The following is a 17,197-nucleotide window of genomic DNA, read 5'->3' on the forward strand; positions in this document are numbered from 1 at the left end:
ACGTGAAAAGCACAACACACTATGTCCCCTTAATATTAGGCAAAACCAATTTCAAGCCCTCCCCACTCCCTACTACCACTGATTGCCACCAAACATATAGACAAAATGCTCCCCCAACAACAACAACTACATATCCAAGGGGGAAGATGCCTTATTGCCTGGATCTACCACAATGTACAGAAAATAAGAGCATTATAAAATCCCGCTTTATGTCTCCTGCTAGGGAAATTTTTATGCTTGTGTCTACCTACGCAGCCTGCAGAATAAACAGTTCCCTTTAGGAAGCACAAAAATAGGGGGTTTTTAAATTCTTATTTTTAATCATGCATTTTTATTTCCTTTTCATATCTTTGTCTTCTATCAATCTCTATCTGTACAGCTTCGATACCATCAATTTCTTCTTTTCATTTTCCCACTTGAAGTAGTCCCAGAAAAAAAAATAATAATAAAACACACAAAACACAAAAACCTCAAAACTGTTAACTTGAATTTATGGTTTCCTTTCTTCCTTTCCTCCTTCCTGTTTTTTTCTTTTTTCTTTTTTTTTTTTCTTTTTAAAACACAGGTAAGACCTATAACAAATTGACAGTTACAACCAAGTTAAATTGAACCTGGAAGGGAGGTAGCTGAAATCTGTCTCAAAGAATTATTTTCAACAAATAGCATTTAAGCATGGGCCAAGGTGGGAAAAAGACCAAGAGAACTGTCTAGGCAGTAACTCAACATGCTGCAGCCAGGAGTAGCAGCCGATACCCTCCATCTTCAAAGCCCTACTATTTACGACCATAGATCGCTCCCTTTCTTACCATCCTAATTCAGCCACCAAAACAGACTTCCCAAGGACTGTCTTCCCTTAAGAGGTGGTTGGCACGGAATATGGGGGTAATACGAGTCCTCTGGGCATGCAGTTAGGGTTGTGGCTTGGAAAGGCTCCCCACAACAGGGTTTGGAGAACCGTCTTCCTCATCTTTTCTCTCTTGCTGCCAACAGGCTAATACTTCTTCAGACCCAGAACCCCCAAGTGTTTTAGGGCCCCCTGAGCTGCTGATTGATAGACAACAGTGCTTCAGATCTGCCTCCCTGTGAGTACTCCATTATCCTAAACAGGAGATCATCGAAGGGATAAGACAATGAGTCTATTCCCAGAAGGAAAATGAAGGCCGAGATCAGTGCATTGCATGAATAGAACGGAGTCTCTTTCACTAAGTTTTGAGAAGGGCCTTCCATGTGGGCATGAGGCTGGCCATCCGTCAAGTAGCCTGTCTTGCCTAACATCCTTGGCAAATAGGAATTTATGAGTAACAGGTTTGAATGACGGTAAGGAGGAGACTGGGTGGCTCCTTGCTTGACTCAATCTGTGAGTCTGAAGATGGAAGTCAGCCTCTAGGAAGCTTTGCTCAGCTGGAGAGTGTGGGCACAGACAGGGTGAGAGTGAAGGAAGAAAGAGGACGGGGGTCCTGAAAGGAAGCTGGAGAGGTTTTCCTGTGGTTCCTGCAACCCCACCATTAGTGATGGCGTCTTCGGGTCTCCAAGGCCTTTCACACTACTTGTAGGTGTGATAAAGCAACTGGGAGGCCCACTCAGTTACCTTTCTTAGTTCATATCTTGTCAGCTAACCACACGTTGATAACTCCACTAGGGCGAGCGAGGGGCTTTAACATCGGCCAGCATCCAAAGGTACTGGAAGGAGTACAAAATGGGATCTCTGCTTCCATGTTTATGATAATTTTGCTAAGGACTGGCCCTGGTAACTCTAGAAATTGCTCTGAATATACGTGAGATAGGAGTTTGTAAAAGAAGGAACTGTAAAGGATGTGAGCCTGTCCTTAACCGTGGTGGCAACCTCTCCAATCTGGAACCCAGTCTCAGGGTTTGGAACATGGTACGAGCCACACAAATCTAAGCACTGCATCCTAATTTATGGGCACCTGTGCGAAAAGCACCTTGGTATGTTGGCATCTCAAGTGTTCTTGGTCGGCAGGTAATTGCAGTTGGGAGTAATACAGGAAGAAGCTTCCTGAAGTTATTTTTGATCCCCATAGGACCAAGGACAATGATTGAATAACAATGCCTACCTCGGGTGCAGGAATGAGGAGGGTCAGCACATATGCCTGGGGTTTCCCATTCCAATGCTAGATTTTGTTTTTGTTGGTTGTTTTCACTAGATTTGAGATGACATGATTTACAGCAATCTTTATGTGATACCCTCCCATTGCCTCACTTTCTCAGTTCCAGGTCTTAGGAATTACGTCCAGCTTGACCATTCTCTCTACCTCATTCTGTATTAATTTCTTCTCATATTATTTCAAAAGCAGTGGACAAGTAACGGGTGGAAAACAGGCAAAGAGGACCCCAATGAGGTAGGGGCTTCCACGTGCATGGGACTACCTTCCTCTCAACTTTTGGGGGCTAAACATGGGAAAGAGGGAAGGGCTGACTAACTGCAGGTGGGGATGGGAGTCCTGGTAGCTGGAAGACTGTGGAAAACATGATGCCCATGTTGGGTGGTTGGGGACTGAGGCTGTGAACTCTTTGGCTTCCCTCTGATGGCCCTCGAGAACACAGTTTAGACGCATCAAACCCAAGATGATTCTCTGTTCTAGAATTACAGCTGCTCAGGGCAACAGCAAAGTCCTCAGCACCAAAACCTGATCTAGCCTGGAGGGCCAGGAAAGCTTGGATAAGGAAAATTAACTCAAGAGTCCCCACTATCCCAGCAGTCTCTGGATTGCCCCAACATCACAGACATTTAACACTGGTCCCCTTGATTCTAAAATCTAACACTGGCTCAGACATTCTGGACCCCCCATGAGGGTTTCAGCATCTCCAGTCCCTCTACTCCCTTCCAGGATGAGAAGCCCACCCGTGGGGGTTGTAACTTCTCACCATGTGGGCCAATGAGGATTTTTCTCTTACAGAAGAGCTAAGACATGAGGAGCCGTGGGAAAATGTGGGTCACTTTTAAGGCAGACTGTTTGGTTGTGTGGGGTTTTTCCTAACCTAGTCCTACTATCTTGGGGGTACACAATGTATAGGATAGAGCAGCAGGAAAAGTAGCAGCGAATGTGGTCCCAAGGCAAGATTTGGGGAATGGGTGGGTTCTGGAGGGATAGTATGGCCTCAAGCAGGGGGCTGTTATAATACCTTGACACTGCAACCCTATGCCATTTCCAGCTTGGCCTCAAACCCTGGAGTTGGGGTAAGATCCCCCATGGCAACAGAAGAATTTGGGGGCTTTTCATACCTTGGATTCTTTACCTCGTCCTGGGTTCTACTTCCCTAGAAGGTAGGTGATCAGAGAACATTTCACTTCTAATCCCAAAGGGCTGCACAACTGGGCATGCCCTACATGTTCCAAGCCTTAGAGTGCAAGCTATCTTGACATCTCAACACTTGGTCTTGGCAGTTTCTGTGACTCTCTTTCTCCCAAGGACAGTACTGTCTAGGAGCTTGGGGAAGGAAAGACTGAGTGTGTTCCAGTCTCTCTCTGCTCAGTCTCCCAAACTGCCCTCGTGCAGATAGATGTTTGTTGGGGGTGCGTATGCATGCATGTGTACTAACCACATATGTGCACACTCCTAAATATAGAACATGTTTCTCGCTGTGGTTGTGTGACAATTGATGAGACTTTTAGGCTCTGGGACTGCACACTTATATGTGCAATCCATCTAAGACTTTGGGATGGGATTCCAATCCATCATCCAACATGGCGAAACTTGGTTCATGCGCCCCTACTATGAGTCCTTCCTGGGTGAAATTAAAGGCAGACCGGTTGGGTGCTAAGGATCCCTGGTGTGGGGAGGCCATTCCGTTGAGCAGCTGATTGTGAAATCAATACCAAAGGGATGCGGGTCCTGGCGCTGGGAATTCTTTGTCAACTCCTTGTCCTTCCTTAGCCATGGCTGTATCCCCGGAGGTCTTTCCGGCTGTGTTCTTGGGCCTGGGGGTCCCGACAAGCACAGTCACCTTGTAGGTCACAGGACATAGGGAAGGGGGTGACCTGTAGAGAGAAAGAGAGATGTGAGCCAGGTGGTTGGGTCTGATACAGTAATTTTCAGACAAGTAGTGCAGAGCAGAAGGGGAATGACGGGGTTGGGGGTGCGGGGCTGGTGTCAGGTAGCAGATTCAAGTTCAAGTCATAGCTCTGCTGCTTGCCAGCCCTGTCATAATTTTTACCAAAGTCATAACAATAGCAGCTTTCATTTTTGAGGGCATTTATGAAGGGTTAGGCAACGCTTTAAGATAGGTGCTAAAACCACCACCCTTTTACAGGCGGGGAAACAGGCTCTCTGAAAGGGGCAGCCATTTGCCCAAAGTAATGAGTGGCAGATGTGGTCATTAAGGTAGGACAAGCTATTTCTCTCTGAGCCTCAGGTTCCTGGATGTAGAACTGGCATCATCAGCCCCACCTCGCACTGGGAATTCTAAGGGCTGAATGAAATCATGGGTGAAAAACTGGAAGGTACTGTCCCAAAGCTGGTTGATAAGACTTGCACGACGGAATACCTCACTTACAGGGCTGCTGTGGTGGCCAAGTGAAATTAAGTATATGAAAGCGCCTTCTAAGAAAGACACACGCTAGGAATTTTGATTTGGGGAGGCAAGGATGAAAACAACTAGTGCATGTCTCAGCAAGCTCAGACCGCTTTCCAGGGGGCCTGCGATCTCAGTGGGGGGCATTTCACATAGAGATTTTGCATAAGGCTCGGTTGAAGGCTCTCGGAAAAGGTTAGAAGGGTACAACATGATCTGTTATCCACATATATTATGAAAGCTGGGGGAAAAAATGAAAAGAGATTAAACATATTTTTTTTTTAAATGGGAGGAGCACCTGGGTGGCTCAATCCCACTCTTGATTTCCACTCAGATCATGGTCTTGGGATCGAGCCTCATGTAGGGCTCTGCCCTGAGCATGGAGTTTGAAATTCTCCCTCTCCTTCTGCCTGCCTGCCTCTCTCTCTCTCTCTCTCTCTAAGAAAAAAAAAGGGAAAAGCCTGAGTTTTGGTTCCCAGTCCATTCCTTCACATGCTCTGTGACCTTGGGCTGGCTCTCCTTTCTAGAAACTGAGAGAAAGAGCGAATGTCTTCTCGATGCAGCAGATGATCTTTCCAAAGAGCACAGTGCAGTCCCTGCTTGAGCCCCAGCCTGGGCTAACGCAAGCGGATTTCAGATTTCACCTCATTGCATCATGATATTTGCATATAACTTTTCCCAGAGGGTCCCCCATCTGCGCAGATGGATTTAATGACCTCATTCGCCTCCTGCCTAGGCAGGGTCTCCAAGTGCTCACATGGTCTCAGAGAACATCTTTGTCCTCCTCCTAGCCTGTGGACTCATTCTCTGTATCTAACTCTTCTCGCTGCCTCTTGGCCTGCCTGCCTCCCCTCCCTCGCTCCCTCCCTCGCAACCTCTCTCCATCTTGCAATTTTGCAATGATTTGAAATGGAAGATTGAAGCCACTTATGTGATCTTGAGCGTGTGACAACTTCTCTGAGCCTCAGTTAATTCAGTCATTAAATGGGAATAACGAAAGCCTACACCTCCTGAGGTGTGACGGAGGATAAGGGAACTGACGAAAAGCATGTAACACCCAGTTCTTGGCACGTGCTCAGCGCACAGACCGACCAATCACAGGATAGGTATCTCCTCATCTCTCTCCCTCAGTAAAGCAGGAACCATGTCAGTTTTGTTTTCTGAGCCTGAGCCACTGAATGAATGAATGTCTCTGTTCATTTCTCCATCTCTTCCTGACCCTTTCATTGCACTCATGACTAGCACATCTCTGTTTCTCTTTTCAACTCCTAGAGCATTCCCAAGAATGTAAGCTTTCTCGCTGAGGCTCCTTCCACGCAGTGCCTGTCTTTCTGCATCCAGCAGCTGGCCGTGCCCTGTTCAGGACCTCTACCTCCTGGTCATCATGCCTTTGCAGAGACTGTGCCTTCTAATCTAGAGAAGTCTTCCACAACCTCTTTATCTCTAAGAGAAGCAGAGAATGTTAGACTTGGAAGAGCCATGGAGGACATCCTCCAGTCCAAGTGGGGACACTGATGGCAGAGCCAAGTCCAAGTCTAATAACTGAGGTCAAGTGGGGAGAGTATGATCACGGGGGCCAGGAGGCCTGGACTGACATCTTTGCTTGACTCCTAGTCACTGAGCAATTTCTGGAAAGTCCCTTCACTGTCCTGATGCTTAGTTTCTACATCTACAAAAGGCCGATTTTTGAAAACACTGTATTGCATGCGGGTGTGAAGATCAAATGAGAATAAGCATCCAGAAGCCCCAGCACATGGCCTGACACTCAGGAGATGCTTGATGCTGAATACATATGTGCCGAGTCATATTTCCCACCAGCTCACATTTCGCCATCTGTGATACCTTTGCTGCCCACTGTCCCCCTCTCCACCTCCCTTCCCTTTATCTGTTCTCTTCTCCTGCCCTTGCCCATGTTCTAACATTAGAATGATCCAGTTACCTCTAATGTCCTGTGCACAAATTCTGCCTCTGACCCATGAGGGATAATTTCACTTCTGATTTAGCTCCCATGCTTCCTGCTGCACCTCACGTGGATAAAACTGGAACAGGTCTCTTAGAACAAGACCCCAAGTCCTCAGCATGAGATCAAGGCCTTGCATGATTTGCTCACACACACTTCTCGGGCCTCTCCTGGTCCCCTTCTCCTCCTCACTCTCGGTGGCTTATTTCCTTCTTGTTCTCTCAAATATCCCATGGGTTTTCTTACTTATTTTTCATCTATAATCAATATTTTATTGAAAAACTGACACGAAAATAGGAGATCACTGTTGTATAGCTTATAAAAGGAAACATAATTAGGTTATCTTGGTAGGTCACCTGGAATTACTGAATGTTAAGGCTTTCTGTGATAGAACACACCTTCGGGAGGTTGTGTGGATCATTAATGTTGCTTTCTTGCACATGAACACCCCTATGTGAGTCTGGCCTTTCCTCTGTTGCCTGGCACAACACTGTTGAACCGCCTATACAAAGAACCACCATCTGAGCAAATCTCTAGCCATTAACGTTCCTCTGCCCTCACTGCTGTGTCCTGACCAGCTTTCCTTCCACTCTTGAGGTCCCATCTCAGGTGTCACCAGCTCCCTCATTGGTCTGAACAAAGATGGCATTATCACCTACGTTCCACATCACAGCATCCTACGTAAGCCCTCCGTGTACTGAAATGCTCTGTATGTCACCCCTCTCTGGGCAGGGAGCCTGTCTTTCATGGACCGGAGTCTTTATATATCCCCTAACAGGCACTCAATGGGCCCATGAATGGAGGAACAAAGGAATGCATGCATATATACCCAGAATCCAAGGCAGGGAGCCTCTGCTCTTGCACTCACTCACTGTGACAGGTGCAGGTTGCCCGCCTTCTCTGGGCTTCCCTTGCCCTAACCTGTACACTAAGATTCAATGTTAATGGTCTCTACCTTCCCATCTGTCTGAAAACCTTCCTCAGCCTGAGAAGAGTAGAAGGCAAAAGTCCTGGTCAGAATATGGAAATTTAGACTTTCTCTCACAAACGCTGCTCTTTCTGCTATCCCCAGTTCCTTCAGCTTCTCCACAACCATCTGTTGCCAGGGCTCTGCCCCAGTTAGCTTCTCTGGCCGGCCTGGCCACCCTGGCTAAGTGGGCATGGTATGGCCTTTCTCGTTCCTCCCCAGGTCAACCCAGGCAGCTCTGACCTTTTCTCAAAGAAACATGTCTGAAAACCGAGAGAAGGAACCACAATCAGAACATAACAAAGTCTGGAAGGCTTGGTCTCAGGAGGCAGATCTGGAGCCTTCTTATCTTCCATGCATGCTGGTATTGAGCCCTTGCTAGGAGTCTAGGAGGCAGACGAGCCTGGGTTTGGGTGTGGGCTCTACATAGGCGCTGCTTGACTATCTGTAAGCCCTTGGCACCCTGGGGACTTTGTCTCCTCATCTGTAAAATCAGAGTCCTTGGAAAGACCTCACCAGATTCTGCTGAGGAATAGCGTAAAATAGCGTCTCCAAACCAGCTTACAGAGGTCCTAGTGCAGAGGGGACATTCTCCTCCACCTTCCTGCCTTTTGCAGCTCAGTGAACTGCCTGTTCAGAGCCTGCCCCCGGGTCTCCTCTTCTCACAAGCTTCCTCCCTGATCAAGGGCCTATGAGTGGGAACAGAAGGGTAGTGGCTGGCAGCTCCACCCCTTTCCCAGGTGGTTCCTGGGTCTGAACTGGGGCAGGTCCACAGCAGTGACCAACACTCAACGCCCACGCCAGCACTTCCAGAGGGCCTTCCGTGTGCCAGAGGACTCCCACCTGCTGGCTAGTCCAGTCTGCACAACGCCATGAGGCTAGCATGGTTAGCGACCCATCTTGTGGATGAGAAGACAGAGGTTTCAGAATGTTTAGAGCACAGAAAACTTGCCCCGGACCTCACTACCCCTCAGTAATGAGATGACAGGATTCAAAAGTCCACTCCAAGAACTCTGAGAGCTTTTCAGCAAGTGAGAGTAAGAAGGCTCCTCCTCCACAGCCTGGACAGGATGTTGTTTTGTCTTTTTACAGCCAATAGCCCCTTTTATCCTTTTACCACATGCCTGGCTGAGTGAACCCCATGCACATTATCTCACTCACTCTTCCCAGCATACCTAATAAGGTGGCTATTCTTACTAGCCCCATTTTACTTCTTAGAGGAAACTACAATGCCCAGAGGTGAGTCACTTGGCTGGCAGGTGGCCTGGGATCTGCAGCCCCGTGTGTAACCTTCTCCTCGACACCGACCCCCCAGGAGGCAGGCGCAGCAGGAGCCAGGGTCCCCTTTTGACAGAGGGAGAAAGTGAGGCACAGAAAAAAGGGCCACATCCTGGTAAAGTTAGCTCTGAGCCCGATTCCCAGATTCCCTGACTCCCCAAGCAGCGTTCCACCTTCTCCCCCCGATGGCCTCCCAAGGAAACCTACCACCCGCAGCACAAACGCTGTGGTGGCCAGTTTACATTTGGGATTCCCAGCACCGTGTGGTGAGGCTATCCCATAAATGGCTTGGCCACCCACTCTAGGATTCTGTGAACAAGCCCAGGTCAATGACTAAAGGCCAGGATTCTCTCCTTTTTTCCTCTGGGCTGGAGATGGTGCCCAGGCTCAGGGGCTTCTCCTCTGTGAGCTGCCCGGGAGAACAGCTCCATCCGTATGTGTGAGCGGCTCAGGAATGCAGCCCAGGCAAATGCACCGCAAGGTCCTGGCTGCGGGTCTCCCCTGATGCTGGGAGACAGGCAGGGCCAGGATTCTGACTCAGACTCAACAGGGAGGTCACAGCAGAGAGTGTGCAGTGTGGGGAGCAAGGGGCGGCCTACGCTGAACGGCAGAAAGCCTTGACTATCCCCCCGCCCACTGCGGGAGCTTGGGCACAAGTCGCTTCACCACCTGAGTGCCAGGGACGTCATTGTGTTGATGGAAAGATTTAATGAGATCAAGTGGACCAAGGTGTGATGTCAAGTACAAGGACTCGCTGTAAGCTCCTCGGAGGTAGGGGAGACACACGCCTGGCACGGGGCATGGAGGAGTCCATGAATAGAGAGGCTTGTTTCAATGTGGATACAGTGGTCATGTGGGTAAGGGAGGGGACGGTGGAGAGAAAGGAATGAGATTTGGGTTGAATTCCTTGCGCTGTCAGGGGCTCCGTGTATGCTGTTAGGCAAGTTGCTTTCATTTTGGCGGCTTCAGTTTCTCTGTTTGTAAAATGAGGGTAATGACAGTCCTGCCCTCTGGAAGTATTGTACCTAAAGTATAGAATTTGAGGGAAGCCCTTAGCATCGTCTATGGCTTATACTGTGTGCTCAGTGAATGCTGCTGCTGCTGCCGATGGTGATGGTGACAGTGATGCTGGTATTGATGGTGGTCATGGTGATGTTGACAGTGGTTATGAGGATGGTAATTTTGGGGGATAGGAGGGTCTGATCCCTTCGCAGGATCAAACGAAAATGAGTGTCTTATTCATCCACATGAAAAAGTCAACGCTACACCCCCAATAGGAAAAATCATAACATTCCAGAAGCCAGTGATTTTTGGGACAAGGAGGAATTAGTATAGTCTGTTTAGTCATCTTCCTGTTGTCTTTTACTAATCTTCCAAGGTAAACACGTCTAGCCCCTCTTCCAGGAAGCCTTCTAGGATCCTCTACACTAGTTCAGTGCTTAGAATCACTGAAATACTCCTACGCTCTGTGGATAAAGTTCAGGTTCTCTGGCTTGGTTTAAAAAGCCTGCTTAGGGTTCATTTTCTTACCTCTTACTGCTTACATCCCCTCTCATCCTGTGCTCTAGCCACACTCAGGGAATTGGGGTTTCCTTAGCATGCCTCTTTATGTCTGGGCCTTTGCACAGACTGTGCCCTCTGCCAGAAACTCTCTTTTCTCTCGCATCCTAATCCCTGGTCCTCCCTCCCCCACGGACTCCTTGTCCCTGGCTATGACCTACTATGCCTTTCATGTCTCACCTTTGGTGTTTCCTTCTCCAGGAAGCTTTGTTGACTCTCCTCACTTGCTCTATCTGTCTTAATATACTCTAAGCACATGGCCATTAGTCCACCAGACATGAACTCAGCATGGTCAGGACCAGGTCCATCGTGCTTTGGGGCCTACAACAGTGTCCGTCACATAGCGGGTGCTCACCAGCAGGGTATAGTGCAACTAGGGATACCTCATTGAACAAACAGATGCACATCCTTGACCTCACAAAATTTTCATTTGATCAGCAAGAGGGGAGGGATAATGAGATGATAAATATATTTTCTAGGATGTGCCAAGGTGATAAGGGTTATAAAAGAAAGAAAGAAGAGTGGAGGCCAAAGCAAATGGGTGCGTGAGTGCCAGGGGTAACGTAAGGTGGGTGGTCAGGATGGGGCTCATTGAGAGCTTGACACTTGGGCAAAGACTTGGAGGAGGTGACACAGTGAGTCATGTGGATTAATGGGGAAGAATGTTGTCAGCTAAAGGAGGAGCCAGAGACAAAGTCTGTCAAAGGTAGGAGGACACCCAGCTGGACAGTCCAGAGGGCTGGAGTCAAGTGAGGGAAGGTACTGATAATAGGGGTGAGGTCAGAGAAGTGCTGGGGGTAGGCAGACAACCAAGGGCCTGATAGGTCATTGGAAGGACTGGTTTTTACTCTGCATAAAATGAGACACTTGAAGGGCTTTGCAGAGGTGTGATACCCCAAGACGTATTTAGGAGGACCACTCTGATTGCCGAATTGAGATTTTAAGAGCCACTGAGGCACATCACCAACTCTGCAGCCCAATACCCAACCTTTTAGCATGGACCACTCAGCTAAGTAGGCTGCTGTCCATCTACTGATTTTTATCTTCCTACATCTTATAGAATCACTAGACTCCTTAGACCAATGGGCTACGCTTGGGTACAACGTCCTTTCACAAGAAACCACGCTTTTACTTAGATTTAGCAAATAAACAGAACAACTCTATACTGAATGTCATCAGTTAGGCATGCCATCCTGTGCTGAGACATGTTTCTGGGATTAATTTCTTCTTAGCCGACTGGTCTCTGCTCCAAATAGCCTTCAGGTTCCTGCCAATGGCCAATTCCCTCAGGAAGCCATGTGGAGAATCTTTAGACATGAATATAATCCAAATGTCAAGAGATAAAACCCGAAGGTGAGCCTGGCCTGCCCAGGGTCACAGAACTAAGTCACAGAACTGGGACTACACCCCAACTTCCCAGACATCCTCCAGAACCAGTATCTTAGCAGCTGTCTAAAACACGATCCTAACTAGTGTTCCAGGCCACCACGCCTCACGAAACCTTGCTACGCTGAATAAGTTAAGGCTGTTTCCCCGTCTTCCCTCAAACCTCCAACACATGGCTACTCAGAATGATTCCAATTATAAATGAATTTCTCTGTTGTTGTTATGAGGGTAGATTATTGAAGCGACCATTCTGGAAATCTGCTCTGTATTCGAGACTCCTCAAGGCTCCAACAGGAAAATAATAAACGGACATGCTGAGAGGCTGAGTCCTGCCCTTTCCTGTCTGCCCCGCACTACAGACAGGTGTCTGGATGGGAAACCGGTCACCCCGTCAGACGGAGTTTCCTGCACTGTCTTGCTCTTGTCTGCCAGCCGGGCCCGGGTCACCCCACAAGGCAGATGTGGGGAACAGCTGGTGTCTGGACAGACGAGCACGGGGAGGAAGGATGAAGGCAGCAGACAGACATCATTCTGGGCCAAATGACCAGGAGGCCCTAGGCCTTGGAGACTGGGAAGAGGTTAAGTTAGAGAGTTGGCTAGAAGGATGTCTGCGAGAAGAGGCCGTGCGCTCACGCCCGGGCCTCCTGTCCAGGAGCACCAGGAAGGAAGACGCCCACCCACCAGGCGAAGGGCGAGACGCAAGCCCATTACTACGGGATGTCCGGGACGGGGCTCCGAAGCAGCGCCTCGCGGCCTAGACTCGCGGTGGAGGAGCCCGGCCCCTCCCAGCCTCAGCTGTGGGGTCCGGACGGTGCGGATAACAAGACAGCACCCGGGACGGGTGACCGTGTGACGAGAGGAGCAGACTCGTGCCCCGTGACCACCAGGCTGGGCCCGTCGGCAGCCCTCAAGCGATGGTGGAGCCAGGAAATCCTAAGTCCTCCCCACAGCTCCGCCACCTTGTACGAGTGACTTCACCTCTCTGGGCCTCAGCTCAGTCGACCTCGCCGGGTTTTACCCGAGTCTCCAAGTGAGACGACACGCACAGAGACCCCACACCACGGCCAGGCTCACAGGATGGGCTCCACGGATGAAATCACTGTCACGTAGGAAGGCCATGAAGCCGATCCGGCCTGTCAGTGACTTTCTGAGTGCCGGGCTGCGTGCTCGTGGGCAGGGACCTCCCACGATGGGTGCCCGGGGCCAACAGTTTAGGTGGGAACTACACGGGCCCAGCGGTAAGGGGCAGGGAGTGAGAGGAAGGAAGCCAGCCTCTGGCCCCTCTCCTGCTACAAGAGGCTTCCTGCTGTGGAAGCTGGAGACAGAAACCAGGACTTTTTTCCACTCAGAGGAAACTGCTGTCTGGGACGTCAGGGATGGCTGGCAAGCCTGGGAGCCTCAACGACTCCCCACCCTGTCTTTGCTGCCGGGAAAAGCTGCTTTCACCTTTGCCAAGGGGAGGGGTCCGACGGCCAAGGTTCCCTGGCAGGCGGGGTTCACGGCGAATTGTCTCCAACCAGAACGGGGAGGGTCATGCCCACGCACCCTGAGGACTCAGCCCCACACAGAGGGAAGAGCTGGGCTCCTGAGTCAGGACTGGGTTCAAACTCGGGCCTCGGCACTTGTGGCCAAGTGAACTCAAGCAAGTCCTGCAAGTGCTCTGAGCCCAAACTGGCTCACCTGTGCAACTGGGATGACAGTGACCCGTAAGAGGGGACGTGGGGCTTAAAGAAAGAGACAGGGGACAAGCATCTGGCAGGATGTCTGACCGCTGTGGTGATTCCCTTAGGGGTGTCTCTATTTCTCTATCCTCTATTTCTCCACCTGCTGGCTCTATAAGGCCGTCTACTGCAGGCAGTACAGCCGGGTGTACACGGGGAGAGAGCGTTAAAGGCATCCGAGAAGCTGGACTTTACTCAGAAGTTAAACTGGGGAATTGAAATGGTAGAAGTACAAGTTTAATTTGAGATGCCTTTCTCCTCCAGAAGTCAGACTCCCAGGAATCTCAAATCTGAAGGAGGCCCCAAATACTGTGGACCAGGAACAACCATAGCAAAGCCAAATGCACCAGAAGAGAGGCCATCAGTCTGTCATCCACACACGTAGCACTCGCAGGCTCTCCGTCCTGACTTCAACCACCCCTCACCTTCCCCAGGAAAGCTACTCCTCCTGCAGGTCTCAATGTAACCATCTCTGACCTTCACACCGGTCTCCGTAAGATTTGCACCTTTGCTGTCCTGCCCTTCTACAGAGGTACCACCATGAACGGTCGTATACCTCCCTGCCCACACCTGGCTCCCCTAATAGGCCACGAGCCTTGCGAGGGCAGGTGCAGGTCTGTCTCGATTTGGCCCAGTGCTCACAGCTCGGTGCACTGCTGGGCCCACACAGGTGCTCAAGGAACAGGCGTCTCATTGAACGAAGGATGCTGGGCTAGCTGCATCCTGCAGCCCCGGCCGACAAGAAGGATCACCAATTTAATGTGGAAGAAGGGGGTCTTTTCACACAAAAAGCCTAAATTACATATATAATGTGGGTAGAAAAGGAAAGGGGGAAAAAAGACCAGGAAGCACATTCAGAACTAGCAAAGAACTGACTCTGGGTCCCTCACTAAAGAGGCAGCATTCACCTAAGGACCCTGACGTCTGAAATTATTGCAACTGAGCCCAGTATGAACATAGAGTCAAAATGGCCATTTGGTGTATATATATATGTAGTTTTTTCAAGTGACTGTAATAATTTGGAATCTGCACCTGAACCTCAATCTCATGACTTCATGTTCCCACCATGCACTCTGTAGAAACAGCAATCCATTTAGGGGAGTCTCCCAATAAAAAAATAAATTAGGGTTTTTTTTTAATGTTTTCGTATATAAGTTATAGGTGGTAGGAAAATTCTTTTAATCGGAGCTGCTCTTGCTCCAACTGATGGTGTCACATGAATACTGTGTCATAATTCTACAAAAACTTCTATTTGAAACACAAACTCCCTTGTGCATTCACTTTTGAACACGGTGGACTCCCAACACGTGAAATCGACTCTCCTGTATGCTGTATTCATTTGGCACCAGGGGTCGAGAGCCTTAAAAATGCTCACACCTTTCGTCCTAGTCATTTCCATTCTAAAAAGCCAACTGTCGAGGAACAGAGCTGGAGAAGTACCTACGTGCAAAGATACTCACGAGCATCGTTATTTATCTTTGCAAGAAACCAAAGTAACCCAAGAGTTAAAAATAACAGCCCAAGGTGAATGGTCACATAAATGATGATACATCAGGACCCTCTGATAAATAATAGTAGAGCAAAAACGACAGCTGGAAGGTTTATGATGATATCAGATCATTCTTAGGTATAAGATTTCCTATGCTAGGTCAAAACAGTATCCCAAACTGGAAATGCTGTGAGAGACCCGACAGGAACACATATCCACACACTTAAACACGTGGTACAACGTGGCACAAGGAACCAGTGGCTGTTTCTGGGCTGTCAGACAAGTAAGGATTCTGCTGTTGTTCTGCTTTCTGGATTTTCCAAAAAAGTATTCTTTCATAATTGGGTGAAAACTAAAATCCATTAGTAGGAAATGAATTTTATTCTACTGTATTTGAGCAGAAAGTACAGATCTACACTAGGGATGATCAAAAAAAAAAGGAGGCAGGCATGCTGAAATATTGCCCATCCGAGACTGGCTGATTCCAGAGAGCCCCCGCAGCTCAACCCAAAGATGCAGCTTGAGTGTGTTCCTTGGGTCTTGCCCTGTTCATCCCCACATTCTAGGGTCAGAGCATCTTTCTTAAAGGAACTAATTCTTTTACGGATGGTGCAATACGGATAGCGACCCTGAAACCTTGCTCTGTTTCTGTCCCTCACTCTGCCACCAGGGACAAACCATTTCTCCTGTATGGGCCTCAGTTTACCCCCATTATGAAACGAGAACTGCGGGCCTAGATAATCACTGACAGCACTTCAGCCAGGATGGACTATGACTGGTCTCAGGAACACAGCTCCCCCTTCTTTAAAGAGAAAGAGATGATCTCAAATGATTTTTCAATGCAGATGGTAGATGAGTATAAAACCAGAGATCGTTCCTCATGAACTCGTTTGTCACCCAGAGCACTTCTCAACCTGGGTTGCCCAGCTCTCAGCAGGAAGAAAGTGGGGGTGGCCACTCTTCCATGAGCAGTGGGTATGCATCATAGTCAAATATCCCAGGTTGACTCGAGACACTTGAATCACTCCTGTTATACCTTAATATGAAAAGGAAGAAAATCACAACCAAGACCACCACCCTCCCTAATTTTACAAGTGTGAAAAACCAAACAGGTTATAAAACAATTAAAGGCTATGATTTACCTTGTGAAGAATGTCCCATCTTCTCTCTGCCCCTAGATGTTACCCAGACCCCCTAAAAATGCAAGTTCTCTCTAAGATTTTACCCTTTCTGGCCCCAGAAACTCTTTTCCTGGCCACCTTCCTGTTCCTTTCTCCTTATCCCTCAAGTCTCAGTGTCGATGCTGACCCCTTGGTAGAGCCTTTCTCCAGCCTCTGGCCTGGGCCCTCTCAGTGCTCTATCCTCCCCCTTATGAAAGTATTGATTACACTTGTACTTATCTGCTTCCATACCGGGCTCCAAGCCTTGAGGCTAAGGAACCACATCTGCAAAGATCATCCATGAATCTGCCCACCAGCTCAGGGCCCAGCACATGATATTAGCTCAACTACTGGCTCAAAGAACAAAAAATACAATACAGTACAGCACAGCGTGTGAGCAAGTGCTGACACAACCAGGACCATGGGTCGTCCCACATGCCAGTGATCCTGGCTAGGAACCAGGAGGGGCCTGCAGAGGGCAGCTGCCTAGGGGCCTACCTTCTTGGTCTTCACCGTAGAGGCACAGCAGTCCCCACCATCGTAGTTGCAGAAGGCTCGGTTGTTGATGGCATCACAGTAATTGTCTCCCATGAAGGGCTGCAAGGGGGAAGAAAGGCAGAAGGAAGCAGCCTGTTAGTAACCTGGAGTGGGTGGGGGACGGCCCTGCACCATGATAATTGTTCGGCTCTCTCATCCTTTTAAAAACCTCTGCAAGCAGCTTGCCTGGCTTCAAATGCCAACACCCCCTTGGACAAATTATTGCTTCTACCATTTGTAAAGACTTATCTAGCCAAGTTTTCCCCAACTCAACTGTGGTTATGCCGGTAGACACACCTGTAGGCTAGGGTATGCAAAGCCGCAGGACGGATCGCTCACATCTCCCTAAAGCTTCTTCATACTTGAAGAAATGATTAGAAAATTTGAGGACCCTTCTCCTACTTTTCCTAGTAGTAGGTAATATAAAAACACCATTTATAATACGATATAAGCTGAATGTAATCTGTGCGAGACCTGTAAGGATCAAACCTAAGAATTCATAGGAAGTTGGCGCAGTGGTCTGTGCATGATGGTGGGCTCCCTCCCCTCTAGCACTGGAGGACAGGTGTACTTGATGCCACATGCATTACGTGTTTGCTGTCTTCT

General features: G+C 48.9%; 1 protein-coding gene across 1 annotated transcript in view; it reads right to left on the reverse strand.

Moving 5' to 3' along the window:
- Positions 1-328: 328 nt before the first annotated feature.
- PAPPA (pappalysin 1) overlaps positions 329-17,197 on the reverse strand; it is a 235,756-nt gene continuing 218,887 nt past the window's right edge. The window contains exons 21-22 of the mRNA XM_072727537.1: positions 16,553-16,651; positions 329-4,000 (exon numbers count right to left, since the gene is read on the reverse strand). Coding sequence (XP_072583638.1) covers positions 3,893-4,000; positions 16,553-16,651 — 207 coding nt within the window. The 3' untranslated portion in view covers positions 329-3,892. The remainder of the gene's footprint in view (positions 4,001-16,552; positions 16,652-17,197) is intronic.

This window comes from Vulpes vulpes, chromosome 12, assembly GCF_048418805.1.
Source record: "Vulpes vulpes isolate BD-2025 chromosome 12, VulVul3, whole genome shotgun sequence".
NCBI classification, from domain to species: Eukaryota; Metazoa; Chordata; class Mammalia; order Carnivora; family Canidae; genus Vulpes; species Vulpes vulpes.